Here is a 24,845-nt window from a genome sequence, read left to right on the forward strand (position 1 = left end):
ACACCTTCCTGGGTGCAAGTGACAACAGGAAAATAGAGCCTCTGATAGCTTTAGGTAAGAGGTCATATGGCGGGATGTTTTATATGAATTTATGATCACCTAAGTTAGAGTGTTAGTGAATTGTTACATGTTCTGTTTGATCCAGGGCTCTCATATTCTAGATGCTAAGTAGAAAACTTATCTGGGCTGATGTTTCAGTCCTGGCGTCAAAATAAAAGTTTCAAAGCCTTTGTTACTAAATGCAAAAGAGATTGAATAAAACATAATTAAAGCAAATTAACATAAAATGCAGTTACAGCAGTTTTCCTGTAAATCCAATTACAGCGGGATATATTTGCTGTTACTCAACCTGTTTACAGTGTAGGCCTCAAGAGAGGTGGCTCCTTGCAGGGCAGGATGGTTATTAAACAGGACTATATCCTCTTTGCAGGTCTAGCACAGAATTAGCTGTGGTGTAGAAGAAGCAGATCCTGCACTTTCAGCACTGTTGTGTTACTGGGACATATCACAGGGAAGTGCAAGAGAAACATTTTTGACAAGACAGATGAAGAGAGACGGCGTATGGGCTCCTTCTGGAAGAAGATCAGACAGGGGGCTGGACACAAAATGCCATGGTCCAGGAGAAGTGCCACCAAATACCTGTCCGATGGAGGTGGCATCAACTTCTCAGAGGTTAGACAATATTTAAATAAAATGTGCTCGAAAGCAAAGAAGCCATCACCATGCACTTGAATTTTCCATATAATTTTGTTACACAAGAACGTAAAACGTTCAATTCAACGGAATCCGGTCAAATTACATGTAATTAATTGGCATACAGTCAGTTTGTACCAAGCATGTGCTCTTTATTGCTTAATTATATGAGTAAATAAAACTTTTATTTTATATATTTACATATTTTCAGTTTTTTATTTTATTTAACCTTTATTTATACATGCAATCCAATTGTTTCAATATAAAAGAGACTAACTAAACTAACTAAATGAAAATCGCGAAAATTGTTTACACAATATTAAAACGGAAAAATTCAGATGCATTTTACTCATATTTATTTCTTCATGTTTATAAGGGCAAATAATGATTTTTACATTGTGGCAAATAAGACATAGCCATTCATTTATATTCATTCATTCAGCATTAGTGACAACATTGTATTCATTCATAAATAATCCATTATAAGACAAGAAACCTTAATGATTGCTAATGTGCCTTGAAAGAGAAATGTGTTAAATAGCATATAGGTCGAGTAGCGTTAAGATACTCGTCATCATATCCACTATTATTATTATGGGAAGAAGAAGAATATCCCGTGTCTAGGAAAAACACTGAAATATGAGTAAGTATACAGACAGCTTTAAGCCCAAAATAAAAATGGTCATGTTGGAAAATATGTCAGCAATTGTAAATATGGGCTACACCGTGGTTCAGTGCATTCCACTTGCATAAGGTAGGCAGGTCTGCTTTACTTTAGCACCTGGACAGTCAGACAGACGGCAGAGGGAGGCAGAAGCGCAGCGGGGTCCAGGTCTCTCCACCTCTCCACGGGCGTGTATCGTATTTAACAGTTACTCGCGAAGAGCAGAGTCTGTAAAAACACAGTACTCAAAGAAACCGTGTCCAGTAACTTTGGACAGCTCTGATTTTTCACTTATTTTTATGTGTTGTCGACACTTCCCGACGAGAAGATGAGCGGCGGCGTGACGCGGGCGGTGGAAAAGGGAGAAGAGGACGACGAAACTAAAGTGAGTGATGCTGCGTGACACTGGTTTAAAAGCACTAACTACTAAGTTTAGCGTTGCACTCACCCGGATTTCATACTGGGCACATTTTGGTCCACAATGACATAGTTCCCATTAGACTTCCCAATTTTTAAAAGCAGTTTTTCATATGAAAGCGAAACTTTTACCCGCAAATAAGAATAATAATAACAACCTCACATGAACTATGTAAAATAATGTGACGTTAAAGCAAAAATCTATCCTTCCTCATCCTCGTTCACCATATTTGCATCACGTTTCCTTTGCTGAACACAACGCAGACTGTTTTTATAAAGATGGCAAATCTAACAACATCACTTAAGATGAGACTTAGGATCCTTGGACTGATGTCTATATTTCTCTAACAGTGTGGGGACATGATCGTGAACATTTTTAGTAATACTTAATAAAAATTTGAGTAAACCCTTCTACTCACCTTAGACCGCCAACACTGTTAATTATAAGCTACGACTATTTAACTAATGACTCTTATTTTAAATAAATAAATAACTCACCTGTGCTGAGGTACTCAATATATGATGCAGTGTTTACTTTTCTTGTTGTTTACTTAAAAAGTGGAATAATGGCAAAAGATGTGGGCTGACCACCAATGCTGAAGTCACTTCAATCAAGGGACACGACAATAGTGTAGATCACGGGTGGGCAATTAATTTCCCCAAGGAGCTGCATGAGAAACTATTTAACTGGTGAAATTAACCAATATTCATTTCATCTCTTTATAAGCTTCTTAAGGAAATTAATTGCCCACCTTTGGACTAAAAACTTGCTGCTGTATCCTATAGAAGCTGCAGAAAGAAATTTGACTACTATAAATAAACTATAAATAATGCTAACTGCAGCACATATATATTTTAAAGCAGAATTTAATAGCACATATGGCAATCCAAACCAAAACTGTGATGCTGCACCTGCATCAACAACTTCTAAAGGTAGTATACTTCTCATGTCACATATAGCAATATTCCTGGTGTATAAGAAATCAAAATCTAAGCAATAAAAGCATTTAAAGTAATTCCAAATGTTCTGTGATTTCAAAGAATAAAAAAATCTCAAGCAAGTCCAGCCACTGTATTGCAGTGCTTCTTGTTGCTTGACTTTAGTTTTATTAATAACTTCGCCTGCACAGAAAAATAAGCACTACCATTGTAGATACACCAATATTGCTCTCATGGGCTCAGGAAGTGGAACGGATCCTCTTCCAATCAGAAGCTGGTTCGATCCTTGGCTGCTCCAGTCTCCAGTCTTTCTCAAACTGAGTTGCGTGTGAATGTGTGTGTATGATGTTTACATAGAAAGCACTTACATGTATAAAGAAGTGCTTTTGGGAATGCTTAGAGTGATCAAGTAGAGAAGGGAAGTGCTACACATGAACCTTAACCGTGACCATATACAATAAACTTTTTAAGAATGAACTGATGTGTTCACACAAGGGAAATGTAAACGCTATCAACTCATTAAACACCAGTGAACAATTATAGCCTCTAGCCGTCATTTGTTTTTGTTTTTTATTACAGATACAGTAACTGTAATCTTTCGAGCCATTGTAGAAGGATGACAAAGCAGGTGACCGGACATTCAAGAAAGTCAAATTTACAGGGAACTCTGAGCGTCACAGCGCTCATTAAGAATGTGCCGGTACTTGTTGGTTTGGTAGTTAAGTAGAAATATGATCACTGGCAATCAATCAGTTTTTTTTCTTCCAACTGTCTTGCGCATTGTTTTCTTGAGATGCTTCCTTGTAGATATAAAATGACAACTATTTATTGTGAATCTGCCAAGTAAAACATTAAACATTGCGTGATGCTGTCAAGATCTCGGTTAAATTAATTTAGTGCTTTAAATCAATGATTTTATACGTGTCGAGTCCTGTTGTGATGCCACATGTGGTGCATGGTGGCAGCGCGAATGAACAGATAATTTGTTTATAAAGACTCTTGGCAGGAAGCAGAAATCTTTCCCAACAAATGCACTCAGGCTGTTCAAGCTTTTCTCCCTCTACTGATAGATCTGGTGCAACAAATTCATATGAGAACTGTTTGTGGTTTGGAGGGGATCTTGTTTGTGTGGACTGTTCTGAGATCGTTCTTGACTATAGTCTCAGCAGATGCATGCAGCTGAGAAGACAGCAGTGTTTTCACATTCAGTTAAGTAACCGGTGAAATAAATTGCTGAAAAAGTAAATAAAAGCAACCAAATTATTTCATTTTCTGAATTGCCTCTTCACAACCATGCCTGTCAAATAATACGATGTGTTTGTGCTGATATGCTGTGCTTAGTTTTCTCCAGATGTAGTGCTTTGCATTAGGGCCAGACATCTTAATTTTGGTTTAATCTGTCCAAAGAACATTGTTCCTGTCTGTGTTTTGTCCTGCCTCCTTATGTTCTCTATTCTTTTATCTTCTCTTCCCTACCTCATTCCCAAACCGGCTGTGTCAGATTGCTGCCTCTGTTGGAGATTTCTTCCTGTAAAAAGAGACTTTTTCTTCCCGCAGTCACAAAGTGCATCTTCATATGGGGTTACTGAGTTTTTCCCCAGAATACAAAATCTTTACTTTTCAACATAAAGCACCTTGAATTGACTGTTCTTTTCCCCCCGACTTTTCAAAAAGAAAATCCACCAATATAGCCGATATTAGATTATTTTACATCATAAAAATGTATTTTAAGGCCACCTAATGTGAAAGAGTTACAGCTATGACTTTTTAGAATAGGTTTAGTGCCATCAGAAACAATTTAAGGCGGTTTATTGTAGTTTTATAGCTAGAAGTAAAAGTGCAATGTTAGTTTTTTGTCTCAAAAATCTTCCCAGTTTTCTTATTCAGAGAGCCTGAGACCCACAGGTGTCGAACTCCAGGCCTCGAGGGCTGGTGTCCTGCAGGTTTTAGATGTGTCCTTGATCCAACACAGCTGCTTTAAAAGGCTAAATGACCTCCTCAACATGTCTTGAAGTTCTCCAGAGGCCTGGTAATGAACTAATAATTTGATTAAGGCGTGCTGACCCAGGTTGAGATCTAAAACCTGCAGGACACCGGCCCTCAAGACCTGGAGTTTGACACCCCAGGATAAGAGCCTTTGGGTATATTGTATATTGTGTACTGTATATTGTATATATCAGGCAGAGAAAACATGGGTTTTTTCACCTTAAACATGACCTCAAATAACCCATTTAAATACATTTAGAGGTTTATTTTGTATTAAGTAATGGTAACGGTAATTTAAGGGTAATTTTAGGGTCTCTTGTGTCATGTGTGTGAACATGATGTGAACAACAAGCGCATTCTAGGTAAGGTTGTTATTAAAATACCTTAGCTGGATTCCAATGTGGTTTTCTTAGCTCCACGATATACTTGGAGAGCGACGTGGGAGAGATCACATGCAAGTCTTTTGTTTGTATTGCAAACACGTCTAAAGGTTATGTTGGCACTACTTACACATCAACAAAAACAACTGAATGACAATGACAGCTGGAAGACAGTGAACCGAGGTTAAAGCAGCACTTAGAAGTTAGTGAAAGAATATGGGGATTTTACATATGTTTGTACATATATCACTAAATCAGAGCACGTGTATATATGACTTTTCCCTATGTTAAACATGAGTAAAAATGCTTTGTTGATACTCTATAAAAGTAGAAACCCCATATTGTTTAAAATTGTGAAAATGGTCCTGCACAACTTTCCAAAGACTAAATATGTCAATTGATGATTTTGTACTGTCCAACAGGAAACCAGAAGATTTAGATCATTAGTTTACTAACAAAAAATAACAAAGAAACCATAAAATAAGCATGTTTAAGAGTCCTTCTTAGATGGTCTGCTGTCTCCTCATTTGACAAAACAAATGATTAGTTGATTGTAAGTTGAACTGTGGCTTCATTATAAGCTTCAAATGGCCACGAAACACGTTATGTAACAGAATATCAGGATTAATATCATTTAGGAGATGTGCGTACTAAGTCAAAGATAGCTGGATAAACATGCACTAACATGAACATATTTGGTCGGTGCAGCATTTGACTTTTGTTTGCATGGTTTTGTTTGCTCTGCACACACGCACCGTGCCAGTAACTCGTTATATAAAGATACTTCATTAATCTCTGTTATGTAACTCTTAACACATTCCTCAGTGTGCTGCAAACTACCACTGTCACTATGTGGCAGATAAATGAGGTCATTCCTCATGCGTACATTAAGATACTAACAGATCAAAGAAATCATTAAATGCCCAAAATTAGCGTGACATTCATACCCATGATGAGTGTATGTAAAATTGTAATCACAACTGCTTTCCTTTGTCACATTCATCAACAAAAGATGTTAAAACAAAAGCTCAGTAGGTTCTTATGTTTAGACTCGAGCTGATCATTGTAATATTTGTTTAAATTCAACGCCAACAAAGTTTTTAGTCCACAGTTCTGTAGGGGAGACCGGGGATAGTTGTAACGTGGGTCAGTTGCAACACTTCCAATTTCTCCAATCAGGGCTAAGTTTCAAATGATGTGACTCATCCTGTGCATGCCCAACTCAGTTCTGCTATCACATGTGAAAAATCAGCACATTTTGTCAAAAACAGACAATTTAACACCAAAAAAAGTAATTTGTATGCCAAAAAGTAAGTTTTTCTACTTCATTTCAATTTCTAATAGCATTATCTGCTTTGCAGTTAAACTCATCAAACTTAAATTATGTTATTTGTATGTCTATGGGGATATATTCTGTGTAGGTCTTTAGTGCTAATGTTTTAGCCATTGGCTGTAATGTTAGCTAGTTCATGGCTATAGGAGTCTGGGTCAGTTGTAACAGCAACAGTCTGGGTTAGTTGTAACAATAATGCAGATGTTACAACTTACCACACTATCACTTTAACTTATATTAAACAAGTTGGGGCAACGACATCAGCAGAGAGAGGTTCACTGGTCGCTTTTGTATATGCGGTTAATGCCATTGGCAACACAATTCCTCCACTGTTTGTGTTCCCACACATACATTATGCAGACCTCTGTGTCAGAGATGGACCAGTAGGAAGTACTGGTAGTGGAAATAAATCAGGATGGGTGCACGAAACAGATTTCCTCATCTTTCTGAAGCACTTTGCAAACCACACCAAGGTAAGCCATGATAAAAAGTAATGGAATTGCGATGCTGGTGAACAACTACATTTTTTCAGGTTCATTGTTATGTTCAAAATTGGTGCAAGAGTTGTAGGTTATAATGCCCACTGAGCCAATGAGGCCAAACTCAAGGAAGACCAACCAAAATTAATGAAATATTCAGTTGCAGAAAATTCCATAACTTGTCTTTTTTGGGGGGTTGGGATATGTTCAAAAGCTAGATTTCTGCATTCTGTCACACACACACACAGCTACATTAATGGCTCTAAGTGCATTCATGTGTTGAATAAACAAAGATTACATATTAATATTTTGTCAGTACCCTTATTTCATTGTGTTACATTTCACCCCAGGATATGTTACAACTAACCCAGACTATGGGGTTAATTGTAACATTTCACTCTTTGTGTTTGAGACCATACCATGCAATGGGTAATTGTGTTGCAGAGAAAATAGCTGCACTATTTAATAGCAGAGACATGTAAATACTTTGCATTACATTTTGAATCCACTACCTTAAAAGAGCTCCAAGTTACAGACAGAAATGTCAAAAATGTTACAACTATCCCCGGTCTCCCCTATAATCTAATCAGTGGAAATGCTCCCTCCAGTTTTTTCCATGCTGTATTTAACATCACAGTCCTGCAGGGAAGCTCTGAACTGCATGCCTCCTTGAACTGGCGCTCTCGCTGTAGCTCTGACGGGAGAATAATCTGGAGGGGGGGGGGAAAAGGGTTGGGCAGCTGATGCAGCCTCGCCCAGCCATGTAAGGCAAGACAGCCGTGGCTTCCCATGTACTTAGTCACACAGATAGAGACAGTCTGGATCGCAGCTGCCTGATCATCCCTGGGAAAAGTCCTAGACAACTTTCTCAGCCCAGGTAGATGTAAGTGTGATTCTTTGTGAGATAAAGTGGCATGGTGATTATTATCATGGTGATTATTATGAGGGTAAAGTCTGTGATGGTTCTTGTGGTTGTAATATTTTGCTTTTGCATGGTGAAGTATAGAGCGGTGGTTGGCAGATGATTCATTTAGCTTTGTCTTCCCAGTAGACCAGTCGATACATGATCTCTGCAAGGAAATTCTTTAAATGAACATTGCCGTCTGTTTGATCAGCACGATTTCTCCGAAAAGCAAGCACCAAACTTTTATTATTCAATCTGAATTGACCTGATTCTGTTAAGTTTCTTCTCACCTCCTGCGTGCTAGCAGCGGTATTTAACTTGTTACATAAAAGTAATTGTAAAAGTGACACCTCCTATTTGTCAGTTGTTTTCTTGTGTCATGAAAAAAAATGATTCAGCTTTCATTGTATTAGCTCAATATTCTTTGGGGATTATTCATGAGACGAGTCTATATTAATACCTATAATGTGTATGGCGTGCGCGATCTGGTGGAGCAGGATTTGCGGATAACAAAAACTTGTTTTAAGCAGATAATTACGTCTTCATTCATAAGGTGTTTAGCCTGTTGCTTAGTAATAAAACACGTCTGTTTTGACTGGTAGTGGAGATGGGTAGGTTTCACACATGGCTGTGAACTCGGGGAGTCGTGCTGTGAGTTACTGCTCGGCCTGGTTTTCCCTTTCCAATGTTTTTAGCTTGCTTCAATGATCTCTGAGTGGCTGATCCTTTATTCGGTGTTGCTCTATCCTTTCACTATGACATCATCTCCAGATCAGTGAACGGCAGTCATGGAGGAGTTAGTTGCCCCCTTGGTGGGACGCTCCTCTATTGATTGTGTAAGGTCACCGGCGATAGAGGGATGCTCTGGTAGCCCAGACTCGTATAGGGGAAGCTGTGATGCCACCTACTAATCAGTACTCATGAGTCAGGCTGGACAGATTTATAAACAGCTGTTTTCATGTCTCCTGTGAGTCTGTTCCAATAATGATGATGTGATCTGCAGTGTTGTTGAGTCTTTGATCATCTCAGCTTCAGAGATAATGACTACCTAATTCTGCTCCACTCCGCTTACACTGTCCAAGTCCCCCTCATGCTTTTGTGTTCTGGTCTGAGATAAGCCAATCTTAATCTGCTCAGTTAACAGTTTTACGGGTTTAGGAATAATTAACTATTTTGATCATTGTTAAAAAAATGATCTCCATTAAATAAAATTCTTTTTTTCTTTCCTCCAGTCAAATTACTTCTTTTCTTATATAGTAGTAAACTCCATATCTCCACAATATGAGCTGTTTTCATCCTTTTATATGAATCACTGAAGTTACACCCTCCACTAAAGGAGGTAAAAAGAACTAGAAATGCATACAGTAGCTTTGGCACCTCTCAGTATTCCACTTCCATTGTTTTTTATGCTGAATGCAGGACATTAGAGACAGAAAACAGACTCTCCCTTTTGGCTCTCTGCTGCTGCTCAGTTACACAGTTAAGCTACAGTTTGTCTTTTTACCAGAACCTTTATCTCAGCACTTTGTTTGCATTTTTGCATTTAATGTTTCACGTCTTTATTAGTGTCACAGCACTGAGATTCGTAATAATTTGTTTAACTAGTAACTAAATTGTTAGTAATTGTTAATGCTGTTGTGCTCTCACACACCAAATCGAAAAGTTCGAATGCCACGTGGTTAAGAGTGCTGTTCTCATAGCCAGAACTGTGACATCACACAGTGCCAAGAGCAAAAAAAACCCAAAAACTGCCTGAAACAAAACATTTAGCACAGTCTGAAGCATGAGCTTTTGGCTGATTACTTGCAGACTGCTAGTTCTACTTCATGTTGCACAAAACAGTTATTTAATAGTGCTTTGTTCCATGCCTTTAAAGGAAAATCAATCAACTCCCATAGAAAAGCACGTCCCTCAGTGGCTCTGATATGATCAGTTAAACTATTTTCATGAGCTTTCCCACCTAATGAAACAGTTATATTTGTAAAGATAATATTTCTTTGTGCAAAAAAGGCTACTTGACTTTGCACGCTCTGGGTTCTTAAGGCTTTGAAGTTATATGAGGTCAGGCTTTTACAGAAGCCCTGAGCTGCACAGACAAGCCTGGAGAAGCTGCTCTCCCAAGTGTCTGCCTCTTTGTCTCAAGAGTGGAAGCAGATTATTATCTGCACTGTAAACGCACAGAGCAGATGAAAGGGTTTTTTTTAAAATTATGTTCATTAAAAACGTGAGTTAGCTCATGCCCATAGAGCAGATACATGTAGATAGTGGAGCTGTGTAGCTCTGATGATGTGGAACTATATCGAACAATCTGTAAATGCAAGTCTATGCAAGTCATCCAGTTTAGGAGATAGCTGTACAAATCTTTTAAATATAACAAAATTTAATGGGACATTTAGATTTAAATTCACAAACTACCCTGGCAAGTGTATCATTCTGCAGAAAAGACCATCTAAGACCCTTGTGCTAGTGGCAGGCTTTATAACAATGATGGTGTCTCCACTCGGCTAAGCTGTGATGTTAGCAAAGTGCACACTTACTGGCAGGTGCAGACAGAAGTTTTTACAAGCAACAACTTGCAACAAGGCTTTGGGACTTTTTAAGTGTTGGGGTGATTCCTGAAAAGAAACTTTGCAGCTGAGTTTTCTTTATTTTCTTTCTGGCTCTTTGTTCGCCATAAAGAGAGTGACATCTGGTTTCCTAGCATTCTGTCTAAAGCAGATATTTCTATAGGTGATACTTTTAAAACATAACACTGCCAGCTCCGCCCAGGGTGCGCCTGTCCCATGATCCTGCCTGCGTCTCTGTTGAGAGCAAAGCCCTCGAGGTGTCCCTCCCTCAGATCAAAGTTTCAGACTTGGCTTACCTCTCACCGCCTCTGTGCTGATGGTTTTCAGGTGGCACAATCGCGCTCTGAGAGCTGCCATTCAAGCTAAGCCATTTGTTTGAATTGCAAACAGAGAACTGGTCGCTTACGTCAGTAGCCAAATGTGTTCCCCACATTTGATGCGTTGTTTAACGTGGCATGTTCATGCATGCACCGAAACACTCCAGAATCCGAAATCTGTTTCCACTCAGTCACACAGTTTCATTTTATCCCAGTGACCATCGTGATGAGCAGCCACTAATCAACAAACCACCAGCAGTCAGTGGGTGTACCCCCAACTGCCTTGCCACAGAATTACTGGAAGCCTGACACGGTTAAACGGGATTTCACAGGAAAGAAGGCATGGCTGACTAATGAATTTGCCAGTTATTGTATGTGAAACAAAATCTGTAAGAAAAAAGAGCAAAATATCTTATTCTAGGATGTGTTCTACTTTCCATCTGGTTTTCTTGACTAAAAGTGCCTTTCAAGTTTAAACCCCGAGCTTGTTTAGGATTACACTGTGTCCCTTATATCTCGAGTATGTGTGTCCATGTGCTCACAAGTAATGCTTTCTTAAAGCTGACGACAGACTGTGGTATGTAGAGTACGTGTCAGTGCCTCTCAGGTGTCATTTTCACTGCAAGCAAATTAAAGGTGTGTAAGTAGGAACAATGTGTGAGAAACATTACTAAATTATTTCAAAAGCATGCTGGGTGCCACTGATGAAACAGGGTGGTATTAATAGTGAGAATATTATAGAACAAATAGCGTGTAAATGTAAAATATGATTCAGGTGGAGTTTTATGGCATTCTTTTGCAGAACCAGAGAGGGAGAAACATCTGGTTCTTTGCTCTCTTTGCATTTTGTGAAACACAAGCATCTCAAATGCTTGTGAAATAGCTAAAATACCTTTGTGATGGAAAACAGGAGGCTGGAACTGGAGAAACATATTTATGTGGGGATCAGTAAACCAGTGAACAGCAGCTGTAAACATCTGGTGTACGCAATACAAGTAAACAAATCAGCATACCTCAAACTCATGCTATTAGGAGTGTTTGAACTAACTCAGCATATTCTAGCCTTTTGTCATAATAGTAATAGTTTTGGGTATTTACTACAGGATTACAAGTTCAAGTTTTTAAACTAAACGAAGAAGACAGTTACAGTGCAAGAGCTTTATTTTTGCCTCAGGCTCTTAAGCTGTGCGCCATTTTTGCAGCTACCTGTTGCCCTCTGTGGTCACGCCCACACGGAATTTAATTAAGGCCACTGATGACAGCGTGCACAGCAGAACCACAAAGCACACAGTGTTTTCACAGGAGCTCGGCCTACACAATGTCTTAGCATATTAAGCACTCCATATGCTCATATACTGTAGGGTGGGGACAAACTATACATGAGCTATACACTCCAGACATAGTGGATTTGGAGATAAGATAAAAATGAACTGTTACGTAGCTCACCAGCAATTAGAGTGTTATCCTTCACTTTCAGGGGATTTTGTTTGTCAAAAGGACTAAACCGTTTGTTTTCTTTGCATACTTGGACTAAAGCAACACAAATACACCTTCATCCTACTAAATGGGTGTTCCCAAGGACAATAATAATAATGGATACTTTATTGATCCCCATGGGGAAATTACTTGTTTTTCTCTGCATTTGACCCATTCACTCTGTGAAGCAGTGGGCAGCCCACTAAGCAGGCGCCTGGGGAGCAGTGTGTAGGGACGGTACCTTGCTCAGGGGTACCTCAGGGTAGCCGTTAAGTGGATTCGAACCGCCGACCTTCCGATCATGGGCCGACCACTTTACCTACTGAGCTATCCCTGCCCACACAAGTGCGTGTTTTTACAATATTAAGCATTTGTTTGTTATGTGGTTTGACTAAAATCACAGGTGGGTTTAGCTGACTTTCTCGGGTGAGTTAAATGTATTTGTGTCTATGTTTGTGGGAGAAAAAAATGAAAAGTACCCCTCAAAAACGAATTACTACAGCAAGTCACGCTGATTAGCATGTGAGCGTAGATTAAAGAGTCATGATCAGCACACAATGACACGTACTTCCAGTGAAAGAGTACTCTCACTGGCGGGAGTGTCTGCCTTATTAGGACAACAAGATGCAACACTATTGCAGCAATAACTGGCAAGGACAGTTTAAGGAGATGATCCACACAAGGGCACATTTACTGGGATTCCTACTGCCTCATTCAGAGAGCAGAATTAACTAGAACTGAACTGAAATATAAGTAGGCGATATATCAAAATAATAGAATAGAATAGAATAGTATACACATATATAACAATATCTACAAAATAGAATGCAATGCACTGCAGTAGATTCAAGAGAAGAGGTCACATCTCTCGGATCAAACATAAGGCATGATGCACTGATCAAAACAAACCAAACAGAACAGATACTATAAAAATGAGTGGGACAGACTAGAATACAATAGAAGAGATGGACAGTTACAGTGAATTACGTTGGCCATGAGTTATGTTAGTCAAACCATCTGAATCTTTCTGGAATTTCCAGTGTGTGTGTGTGTGTGTGTGTGTATTATATAAACTTTAGTTTATAAAAGCCTGCATGACAAATAATCTCCGTATTTTCTGTTTCCGTTGCCAAGGCGACACGTTGACTCTGGAGTGACTAAGCAGTCACGGATGTTTTGAGTTGTGATATTTTTGTCCCTGACTGGTCAGCCTTGGTTTCATTTTCTCCAGTGTTTGATCATAATCACCAGACTTGGCCACAAGGGCAGAGTGGAAATGTTTCCTCATTGGCGGTTGCTAGGCTTCACAGTTTAGCTGTGTGGCATCCAAGGAGAAACCTCAATAAAAACGCTCTCTCTCTCTGGCTTTCAGCTCCACCCTGTCTTTCAGTTGAGACTTTCATTTTGAGCCCTGCTTCATTTCCCGATGCTTCATTTAGCACATCTTATCTCATCTTTCATTTCAGGACCGTTGCAGGCAGCTTAGACTCAGCTTACAACGTCGAGACCAGACAGGCAACACCTCACAACAGCACAACAGTAAGGTACAACTTCAAAGCAGTTTTAAAACTATTTGTTAACTGAGAGAAAAAGAGGAATGCAGAATGGGAAGTTTGATATATACATATGAGGGTTTGTGTTTGTTTTTGTTTTTTTATACTGAATGTAGGAGAGCACCATAGAATTTGCGCCGCCGCAAAAACCTGAAGGGCAGGAAGACGAAGTTGAAGTCAGACCTCACATAGAAGTTGAAGTCATCAAAGTATGTGAGCTTGTTTTGCTTGCTCATGTTTATTGATAAAGTTTGAGCAACTCAACACTTCAGTTTTAACTGAACTACAGTCATATTACTAACATGCTGCGGTCACTGTGTCATCCAGTTTTACCTTGGAAAAAACCCACCGGAAGAAAGCGTCAAGATGCTTACGGACGAGGTGTCCCAGATTCAGGAGGTCAGTGTGTGGACAAGTCAAAGCTGAAAAGCTATTGGTGGAAAGCAGAGTGTGTTTCTTTAAGCACAGCGTTCAGCTGTGTCAAGGGTATACCTGTGGTTCTGCATAGTACACATCTTTTTAATGCCTGATGTGTTTTTGTATTTAGGTGAGGTATTGTCTGAAGACTCTGAGACAGCAGATGGCAGCCAGGCAGAATGGCAACAACAACCAGGTACACACCCTCTGCCTCAGAAACAGTTCAACAGATTATCTTTGGTCCGGCAATTTGGAAGAATAGTGATTTTAATGCCTTAAAAGGATCAAAAGGTTAAGTATATTACAAGTTATGTATATATATGTGCTGCATATAAGGCTAATTTCCTCCTCTGACCAAACAGTAAAGATCTACAGTAAATATCTACCAATTTTACAAGATCTACATGACATTTATAAAATAAAATAAAAAGCTTTTTTAGATGAGCTTTGCCCTTAAAATAGGTGGCAGCATCTAAGTAAAATGCAAATGACTGAGCAGAGTTAGTGGTTAACAATAGCCTCCATATAAATGATAGAATATTTAAGCAAGAGTTACAACTGGAAAATTACTTGCCTAGTTTAGATGTTATTTGGCAGGGTTTCGATGTGAATGCAATTTCTTTAAGTTGCAAAGACAGAAATATCTGCCTGTATCCTTCAGTTTAATACCAAATGCATATCAGATAAAGAAGATGTTATTATTGAGCATAAACTTGTAACTGCATTTGAACGTGGGTAATTAGTTGATAGGTGTATTTAGTGCAATTTAATTTAATGTAATGTTTTTAACATGGGACTATAGAAAGTGACCTTTGAGTGCAGTCACTCCAGGACCTGCAGCTTTTAGAGCTTCATAGGTTGCTGCTTGGTCTTTGTGAGTGTTGAACTGTGCGTGTGGGTCACCTTCTCTTAACCTAAGAGGCTTACGAGACCTGCATGGCCTTTAAAGCAGACATATGGAATACCCAAATTATGTAACACCTTAGTGCTCCTGCTTCTTGGTTTAAACACAAACACAGCGTATCACAATATTAATTGTGTAGACCTGAACTGTTCCATTTTATGTGCAGCTTTTTCCGCACTAATTCCTCCTCCCGTTTGCTCCTTTTTCCTATTCAGCGTCCAGCCAATGGCTTCAGAGTCAAAGCACCCACCAGCCAACCAGGTGTCATCAATGCCAACGGCGTCCACACTGATGCTTACGTAAGCTCGCCGTAGTTTGCAGAATTATCTGACCTCTTCTGAGGCGCTCCCGTGTGTAGCCTTTATCATTTGATTATTCATCAGTCTGAGATGAATGAAATGGGGAAATGGAAGAAGTCACTTTCAGCTGCAGTTCATTTGAATGCATTCAAAGTTTTATTCAAATGACAGTCGTGATGGAAAAAAATGCCTGTCCCTGCAGCAGTTCCTCATTGATTCAAACCAGACAACTGCCTGCTTTTGTAGAGAAAATGCTACCCAGGCTTTCATCAGCTCATAACAAAGCTTACCACACACACACAAGATATTGTCTTTCCCATGCATTATTCTCGACTTGGCGGATCATAACAACTGCTGTAATTCAACACCATCTACCAAGCAAGCAGTGTTGGCGCTGCAAGAAAGCTTGTGTGTGTTTGTGTGTGTGCATGCTAGTCAAACCCAGTATCTTCTATGTATCGTATATAGGTAAGGTAGGATCAATTTACACTTCCCTTTAAGTGGTTTCAGATTGTATCACAGTGCATTAGATGTGTTGTGTCTCCGGTAGAGGAAACCATTCTGTCTTCCCAAATAGGAGCCTTGAGTTAAAAGATTATCTGAGTAGAGTTTAACAGCTCCTTGTCTAAATGATTTTGTTACCTCAGGCTAGACCATGCAGCCTTGTAAACACAAAGCAAATGGCCTATCAGCAGCCTCTTTTATCAGTTTGTTAGCCCATGTTGAGCCCTCTGGTTCAAGAGGCTTGTGAGATTAAATCTAATTGAGCACTTTCTTTGTGTGTGTGTGTGCACTCTCAGGTTGGGGATAATCAGGAGGAGAGTGCGAGGCTCAGAGAGGTGACCAAACGCCTGTATGCTCAGCTGAAGGAGATGGAGAAGCAGCATCAGGAGGAGATCGACATACTGCAGGTCTGTATCAGGAGATGAGTAACGTGACACAGCTTCCTGTCCACTGCAGCTATGACTCACCCCTCTGATGCTCTCTTGCTCCTTTAATCGTCCTTGTTATCTGTCAGTGTTATCTTTGGATTTCATCCCTCATCTTGTGATCCTCCACTGTTTGGATCTTTGCTCTGCAGTACATTCATCTGTCAGGACATGTAGGGGCACCGCCCGAAGACAAACACTTTACTTTACATATGCAATTCTTTACTGTTAGTGACTCCAGCGAAACAAAATTACGCAACAGGAGGATATGAGACATTATTTACTAGGAAGTTATCTAAATCATTAATTTTTTTGACTGAATTCAGTTTAGACAGAAATAGCCGAGAACAATACATTTAAAAACAAAACATACAGTCACTTATCAAGCTAAAGGGGATCAATTATCCTGATTTTTTATATCAAATGTACTTTGTTACAATGAAAGTTTCAAGTGGTGAGGTCAAGTATGTACAAGCAATACCTGTGAGCCAGCAGCTCAGGCTTTAGACTGCATTAAATGCTCAGTTTCAGCATTTTTGTACTCGTAGCTCTGTGTGGGATCATAGAGGGAGGATATCCTTAATATGGTCATCCAGGGCACACAGATCTGCTGTTTAACCTCATGTTTGTGATCAAGAACACATAAAACTACTCTAGTAGAGTCCAAGAATATTTTTGTATGCATAACAGGTTCTCTTTAATGCTGCCAGGAGAAATTAATAAAGCTTAGAATCATTAATTTAGCATTTCTAAGAAGCCCTAAGGAGACAGATTGGATACCTGTCCCGAGGTATACGCCGCCTTTCACCCAGTGACTGGGACAAGCTTCAGAATAGATGCATAATTTCTGAGCAGGCACTGTTTTGCCTCAACTAGTTCAACACTTTGAACATCTCATGTAACAAAAAGCAATAAAAAGGTGCAAATAAAATGAAACTGGGGGGATTCCAACTAAGCCGCATTTTCTACTCAGGTGGCAACATGAGTGAAAAAAATACGTGGAGTTACAATTTGTTAATTCAGCTATCTTAGGGATACTAACTGTGGCAGTGAATCGGCCTTATCAAATCAATGAAAACCAGACTCAGGTCAAACTTTATATTATAGCACACCAGAAGGAAGTTCTCACACTTTGATTTTCCTCTCAGGCCGAATCAAACGAGTATCAGGCACAGCTGGCTGAGCAGACAGAGCGGCTGCAGAAGGCCGAGGAGCAGTCTGCAGAGAGAGGTCAACAGGTGGAGGAGCTGCAGAAGCTGCTGGGAAACATGGAGATCGAGAACGGCATCCTCAAAGACAAGATGGCTGCAGGAGAGGCGGAGCTGCTGCAGCTTAAAGCAGGCGGAGAGGAAGCAGGAGAGAAGGAGCAAAGGTAAGACTGCACGCAGACTCATAAAAGAAGAAGTTTCTAATAAACCAATAATGAGGAAAGGCTCTGCCCAGAGAGCATCTTATAAAATCTTATCTGATTGATGTTGCGTTATTTAAGGGAAAGCCACTTTTATGTCCTGCAGTAAAAGAGAAATACATCTTTTACTCACGTGCTTGACTGTATATAAGCTTTCTCATGTATCTGCTTTCAGGTGTGCAGAGCTTGAGAAGGAGGTGGCTGTCCTGAAGGAAAAGATTCATCATCTTGACGACATGTTAATGAGTCAGCAGAGGAAGGTCCGCCACATGATCGAACAGGTATTTATGCACATAAGGATGTTCCCTGGTGGTGCATAGTGTACACAGACACACACAGACTTGCAAGCTGCCCATAAACACACACACACACACAGGAAGCCACTAATGAGAAAATGTGATTTCTGAGGAGGCGGCCACATGAAGTAGAATTGATTTGGGGGGATGAAGCCAAGCGGAAGCATGTGGTGAAGCAGAACCGCTGGTGATAAATAAGTGATGATGCATCTGCTTCAAGCAGACAAGCATCTTGTGTTATTCATACGGTCTCTTATTGTTTGTTTGTTGCATCTATAACGCAGCTCCAGAACTCCCGCACGGTTCTCCAGGAGAGAGATCGAGCCATCAGGGATCTGGAGGAGAAGGTGGCTTTCCTGGAAGCAGAGGTGAGGAACTTTCTAAAAAAAAATGCAAACAGGCTGAATCACTGAATTTATCTCTGTTTTCTTTTGTTTTTAAAGCCTTTCTTTGCTCAAAAGATGATCAAAAACAGCTGTAGCTTTCTTAAATGAGCTTTTTAAATCTCATGATAAAAAGAGTCTATTATCCCCTGTGTTGTTCCTTAAACATGGCACACATAAAAGAAGGTGGTGCTCAAAAAAATGCACTTTTTGCTCCTGGCTGTGCCCAGGCATGTTAGAAAAATTCGTTGGCCTATTATTTCAATGAAATTATATTTTTTGCAATTATAGATTTACAAGTTCATCAGAATAAATTAGGTGTTGGTCACAGAACCATAAACAGACTATCGATGTCAGGTTTTTGTCTTTTTATGGGCTTTGCCAACAGTAGGAAAATATAAAATGGCTTTGTTGTTTGAAGTAAAGCTGTGCCTGTGTCAAGCCGAAAGAATGCGCCGTTTAACGTCGTTAATCCCGTTCCTGTTTACAGAACAAAGAAATGCATGACCACATGGAGTACTACCTGGCAGGCCAGGATCTTCCACCCTCATCTACTGAGAACAAACCAGAGGTTGTTTACAGGTGAGCCATCACTTCCTAACTTACAGTCCTTTCTATTAGTCATCCTACAGTCAGATGTCTAAAATAATCTCTTAACATTTCTTTTTCTCCCCCACCTCTGTGCAGCAAACCGCTGACACCGACAACTCAGAGCAGCAAAGCCCTCCCATTCATCAAAGTCATTGAGATCAAATCATGATTGGAGAGACAACCAAAGGAGTTAAATACTGTGTACATATTTATATATTTAACCATATATGTAAAATGCAGCTCTGCAGTGATTTTCTTTTAATTGTATTTTTATAAAGGCTGTTTTAGCAAACCTCACGCACATTCTGTCGATACTTCGTTGTTACTTCTAGGGCTGTTCTTTGTACCTTCTTTTGGTTTCCTCAAAACAAACAGGGATCCATGCAGAATCTGAATAAGCTGTTTCAACAGGTCAAACTATAAGGCGTGTCAGTTAAACGCTGTTGCTAGTCTAGGGTCGAATGCACGAATAATCACAGTGATTTTAGTGTTTTCATGATCACAGTCACTCTCGGGGTTCAGGGTCAAATTCCTCAGTGCTTTGCACCACGTTGCCAATAGCAGGCGTGCGGTTATGATGTCAGCAACAAAATTTGTTTCACGCTTAGCTGAGAGATTGGGTCAATCGTCATACTATTTTGATTTAAGTTTGACCTTGTTTTAGCTGCGCAGTGACAGACTAACTGCCTCAACGTGCTTATTGTACAGGCCAAACATGTTTTGTGCTAAAAGGTTATATTTAATTACGCTTATTTTTGCTTGATTATTAACATAATTATGCATTGTTCGCATTGACTTTGCTGCTTCTTCCTGTCAAATACCTTGTTGCACTCCAGGATGCATATTTTTAGAAAGTTACTTTATACTGTGAAGAGTGTAGATACCCTGAAGCTCAGTCTGCGTCACTTTTCTGTAAACTTTGTCCAGTTTTATTTAAATTTAATAAAAGAAATGGTTTATTTGACTCAGTTGATTTACAGCGCTTTTTTTTTTAAATCATGGGTTACTATATCCTTCCTCTATGACCTCACACCGCCACCTAGTGGAAATACAGGGACAATAATTATAAAAAAAGAGGATGGGAAAGTTCCCTCAAAACCACAAAAAACCTTTTATCTTCATATAAATACACGTCACACGTATGAATTTAATAAGTTAGCATAAATATCTTACATTTGTACATTAATCAAACATTTGTATTTACAATTTCAACTCTCAAGAAAAAAATAAATTCAGTTGACTTGCTGCTTTTACAAAAATGAAATGAAACAATTGTTTTCCTCTGCACACATTAAACAGCAAACACACACATACAGAAAAGGAAAAAAAACCTCCTGTGACAGCAAGACTTTAACAACTGCATCATTTTCTAGATCAAAAATATAGAGGATAAGATGTCTCTCGCTGTCCATTCTGAGCTTATTTTAAGTTTGATGTTTTAAAGCTCATTTTTAAAGCCAACCAGTCAGTCTGCTACAACTTTTTATTTCCCCGTAGACTGACCGCACACCATACAACCATCCTATGACTGCATCACAGCGTGCTCTCCAGTGTGTTGTAGTTGTCTTTGAAACTTTTGAGCTCCAGAAAGTGTTTGGGCCTCTTGCTGCGCTGGCCGGTTGAAGGCAGGTAGGTGATCTGGATGGTGGAGGGAGTGCTGCGGACAGGAGAGCCTGTCAGGTCCTTGGCTGCGGACTGGTGATGCTGGTCGAGGCTGGTGGTGCTGGAATACGCCTTCACGCTGAGGGTGATAAAACAGATGATTTCAAATGTACTGCATAAACGGACAATGCAGACCGCATCACTTGCTGCAACAGAAATAAGACTGGTTTCAAGTCTGGACCAGTACGGTGACACTTACACGTCAGCCAGTTCGTTTAGAGCTTGCTGATATTCAAGAAACTCAGGTTCCCCAAACACCTGAAACAAATATTTAAATCCACATCAGCAGATGAAAGAATTTAACTCGTTATATTCTTGTCTTTTATGAACCCTCTGTGCCCCTCTGTCCTTCTAGTGAGTGTCAGATCACAGTTTACTTCATAACGTCAGGTGATGAGCAACCACAACTTTTTACTCTGAAGGAGGCTGTAAAACTTTGTAAAAAGCCTCGATGAGTCAAAGAAGCAGGATCACTGTCATCACGAGGATTTCCAGAACTTTTCTGTCAATAAGAGTTGCTGATTCAATAAGTGCATGCAATTAGGCCATGTTACTGAAACTTTGTTTGAAGTGACTTTAAGGTTGTTGGACTCAGATGCTTAGCAAATAAACTTTCATGTGATGTGAACACGTAATCAAACAGGAGACAAGGCTTGAGTTGAGGAGGAGGAGGATGAGATGGAGATTAGAGGGAGAAGAGAGAGCAGTGGTGGATGTGGCAGATGAAGAAGACGTCTTAAATGGTCCTAAATAGTTTGAAAGCAATAACTGCAAAATCTAAATTAAGATTATATTTAGAATTAACACTTTACGGTAGCGTTAGATTTTCCATTCTTTCTGAATTCTGGAACCTGAAACATTCTAATAAAGTTCTGTTGGGATACAGTAAAATACAGTAAAAACATTTATGCACCCCAGTCCCATGACGAGCGCTGTCGTAGCCTTCAAGCAAACGGTCAATAAGTGCACTGCGGCTGCTCTTTATCAGAGAGTGGGAGTTGCGCAGCTCAACTAGCCAGCTCCTGAAGCTGCGTCCTGTAAATGCGCTGGGGCTCCCACTTATCTCCTGCAAAGGAATTCCTGTGGCAGAGAGAGGAAGGAAGACAAGTTGAAGGTCAGGAAAGACGTTTTAATGCTTTAAATGGAACAAAAACAAAACAAGAACAGAATTAAAAATTATTTTACAATAATAAAAAAAAAAAAGCTGAGACACAGTAGAAAATTCAACTGAAACCACAACAAAAAGACTTGTGAATCACTAAAACTCTATATTTCACTCAAGCTTGAAACTTTTGTGCCACCACTGTTTGGCCAAAATTACAGAGAAAGCTGAGAAATGCATAAAACCACTGAGTGGACATATTACAGCTAACTGGCAAATGTTTACCTTTAATATGCCCAACAACGATTATATCATCTACTGATATAAAATCAGAAATATAAACAGACTCAGAGAAATCAGGCTGTCAGGTGGCACAGCAAGAACTCATGAACACGGCTGCAAACCACCACCAGCCAACTCAGTGGTAAGCTGCATCCACAAAGCCAGTTCAAACTCTACTGTGCAAATATGGGCCTGAACTGCTTTAAGTTGGACTCAGCTGAAGCATAAAATGATCCTGTCTTCTTTTGGATATTCTGACACTTCCGCTGGGATAAAGAGGAAAGGTGCTATCCAGGTTCAAAACCCATGTCTGTGCAGGTATAGGGGTACATTACTGCAACAGCACAGCTTGCATATGTAAGACGGCTTCATTAATTCTCCTGGACAACATGTTTTGGAGCAACACCATGTTGAATCTATGCTAAATCGCCTTTTGCATGCCGGTGCAGTAAAAGAGTTAGGGTGCTGAACTGGCCTCCCTGCAGATCAGATCTGTCACCCACTGAAAAAAGAATGAAAAGGGTAGCCCTGAACTCTACAGCCAAAATCCTATATAATTCAATAACTCAAAACTACAGCAATATAAGTAAAACACTTGAAAAAGATGATGTGGGTTTGGACAGCTGTGAACAAGCTCAGCATGTTAAAAATGTGCTCCTTGAATCCATGAACCTTCTCTGTGGTCTTCCTTTGTTCCTCCTGCACCTATACCTTCCAGTATATCCACTATCCCTCCTCTGCACATGTCCAACATATCTCAGCTTTGCTTCTATAACTTTGTCTCCAAACTGCTCAACCTGAGCCGCATTCTCTCTTGCTTCTACCTCTCCACCTGCTCCCTCCTTTTACTACCGATCACGATGTCATCTGTGAACATCATAGATCATCAGAGACTCCTGCCTGACCTCATCTGTCAACCTGTTGATCACCACTAAACTGGAAGGGGCTCTGAGCCGATGAATACATTTAAGGAACAAATTGTAACTCTCACCTGAGTCACGGATTGCATCCAGAGCTTTCATTCTGTACAGGTAGTTGTAGCAACCTTTGAAATATAAGATATCAATTTGTTACGTTTAAAAAAATAACTAAATAAAAAGGACAACATTTGCTCAAAATGAGTTTAAAAAGCTGACTGACTTATCTGTGATGCCCGCTTCAGTCTGTCGTCTTCTTCTGACAGGAGCAGAGGTTCATAACGTATCTCATGAACTTTGGACAGTCTGGACTCAATCTCCTCCCTCAGACCCTGTAGATTAATTCATAAAGAATTTATTAATATTAAGGCACAAAAAGTTAATAATAATAATAATAATAACAAAACAGTAAAGATCCACGCCTCACCTTTGGTGCATTGTGGCCAATAGGTACATGAGGCCCTCGGCGGGATCTCATTGCAAAACGCATGATCTGCCTTTTGACGAATATAAACAGCAATACAAACACCTGAACACAAAACCAAGCGTGACAGGATTGAGGTTAAAACTTATCATAAACACACCTCCGTGTACCAGGTATCGAGCTTTTAGTGTAACTTACTCACCAAGCTTCCATAGGCCATAACCAAAACAACATTGACTCCAGATAACGGCGATGACTCTGCCATGCTGCCTGTCAGTGCTTACAGTCTATGCGACGACGAATCACTCTACAGCTTCAAAGTATGCTTCGAAAAAATAAAATATCAGCAACTGAGCTGACCCTTGTCTTTTTCTTCATGGGCATCATGCGCTAAGATATGCTATTTAGCTTTCAGTTAGCTTTGCACTGTGAGGGCGGGGCCAGAGCTGATTTCCGCTTGTGAGTGTTGGATTACCGTAAGAACCATGCAAGAAGGACACGCTAAACAGACTTCCTGTCGTTATATGATGCTTAGTATATAGGTTATTATAATTACCTATTACTAAAGTACAAACAAAGAACTGCAAAAGAAATAAATAAAAAATAAAGACTTTTTTGCCCCCCCCAAACAACTAAGTAAAATTCATCTGTAAACACAACCTGCCTAAAAGGGCACAATTTATATCATATACACATTATATTACTGTTGGTGATATTTGTAACACATTCAATGATCTATGTAGAATGTAATACTTATACATATTATTTTACCTGTTTCATTTTTTGTTTATTATTATTATTATTATTATTATTATTAGTAGTAGTAGTAGTAGTAGTAGTAGTATACAACACTATGTAAAAGTATTGATCCAGCCCTGTGTGAAACAGATGCATAACTAAAAATCTAAAATACATTAAAATGCAGTATATTAGGAAAAATAATTCTACTATACTTGAAAGTTAATATTTGGTATAATCACCTTTAATTCTTCAACACAGCCTGAACTCTTAGGTTGTGAACAACCACTTTGTACCTCTACTTTTGTACTTTGTACACTGAACACAGTCTGAACCAAATATTTCAAATATGTATTTATCACTCCACCAGACCTGGTTCCCCTGACTTTCAGTCCAGGTCTTGTGTAATTTAGCATATCTCAAACTTTGCTCCCCCCTTTCCTTCATTAAGAGTGACTTGTTGACAGCCACCATTTCTGAGGCTTCACAAACAGTAGATGGATCATCTGAAGGACCAGATACATCTCTCAGGTCCTGTGTCAGATCTTTTCTGGATTTTTTCTTAAGGATGTGGCTTTTAGATATTGCTCATCTGCTGAAGATATTTTTTTAGGTCTTTCACTGCTTCACTGCTTCTATCCTCCTCATGTCCAGTTTCCTTAAAGATGTTTATAGCACAAGCACATCATGCTGAGATATGCCAAGTTTTCTGTTAGAAGCACTTTGGGAATCACAAAAATAGTATTTTATGTCTGTCAATTTTTGAATAGATTCAGCTAAACAAA

At 39.5% G+C, this 24,845-nt stretch overlaps 2 protein-coding genes across 3 annotated transcripts; one reads left to right on the top strand and one right to left on the bottom strand.

Annotated features, from left to right (window-relative positions):
* The first annotated feature begins 420 nt into the window (after positions 1–420).
* On the top strand, positions 421–19,899 carry tuft1b (tuftelin 1b). 2 transcript variants are annotated; one of them, XM_024798430.2, is made up of 13 exons: positions 421–672; positions 1,686–1,742; positions 13,622–13,699; positions 13,825–13,917; positions 14,036–14,107; positions 14,256–14,321; positions 15,245–15,328; positions 16,129–16,239; positions 17,406–17,629; positions 17,841–17,946; positions 18,246–18,329; positions 18,835–18,926; positions 19,032–19,899. In XM_024798430.2, the coding sequence occupies exons 1-13, from the start codon at positions 562–564 to the stop codon at positions 19,102–19,104; spliced, it is 1,251 nt and encodes a 416-aa protein (XP_024654198.1). In that variant the 5' UTR covers positions 421–561; the 3' UTR covers positions 19,105–19,899. The 2 variants fall into 2 exon arrangements, with proteins under 2 accessions (XP_024654198.1, XP_024654199.1); XM_024798431.2 differs by lacking the exons at positions 421–672; positions 1,686–1,742 and adding an exon at positions 7,611–7,774 and having other exon boundaries at positions 13,622–13,694.
* Positions 19,900–20,027: 128 nt separating this feature from the next.
* LOC101477165 (protein C1orf43 homolog) lies at positions 20,028–23,780 on the bottom strand. The gene is made up of 7 exons (XM_004549087.3): positions 23,525–23,780; positions 23,326–23,427; positions 23,122–23,230; positions 22,973–23,026; positions 21,511–21,677; positions 20,797–20,855; positions 20,028–20,676 (listed from the first exon to the last, which is right to left on the bottom strand). The coding sequence occupies exons 1-7, from the start codon at positions 23,585–23,587 to the stop codon at positions 20,469–20,471; spliced, it is 762 nt and encodes a 253-aa protein (XP_004549144.1). The 5' UTR covers positions 23,588–23,780; the 3' UTR covers positions 20,028–20,468.
* Positions 23,781–24,845: the final 1,065 nt, after the last annotated feature.

This window comes from Maylandia zebra, linkage group LG22, assembly GCF_041146795.1.
Source record: "Maylandia zebra isolate NMK-2024a linkage group LG22, Mzebra_GT3a, whole genome shotgun sequence".
In the NCBI taxonomy this organism is placed as follows: domain Eukaryota; kingdom Metazoa; phylum Chordata; class Actinopteri; order Cichliformes; family Cichlidae; genus Maylandia; species Maylandia zebra.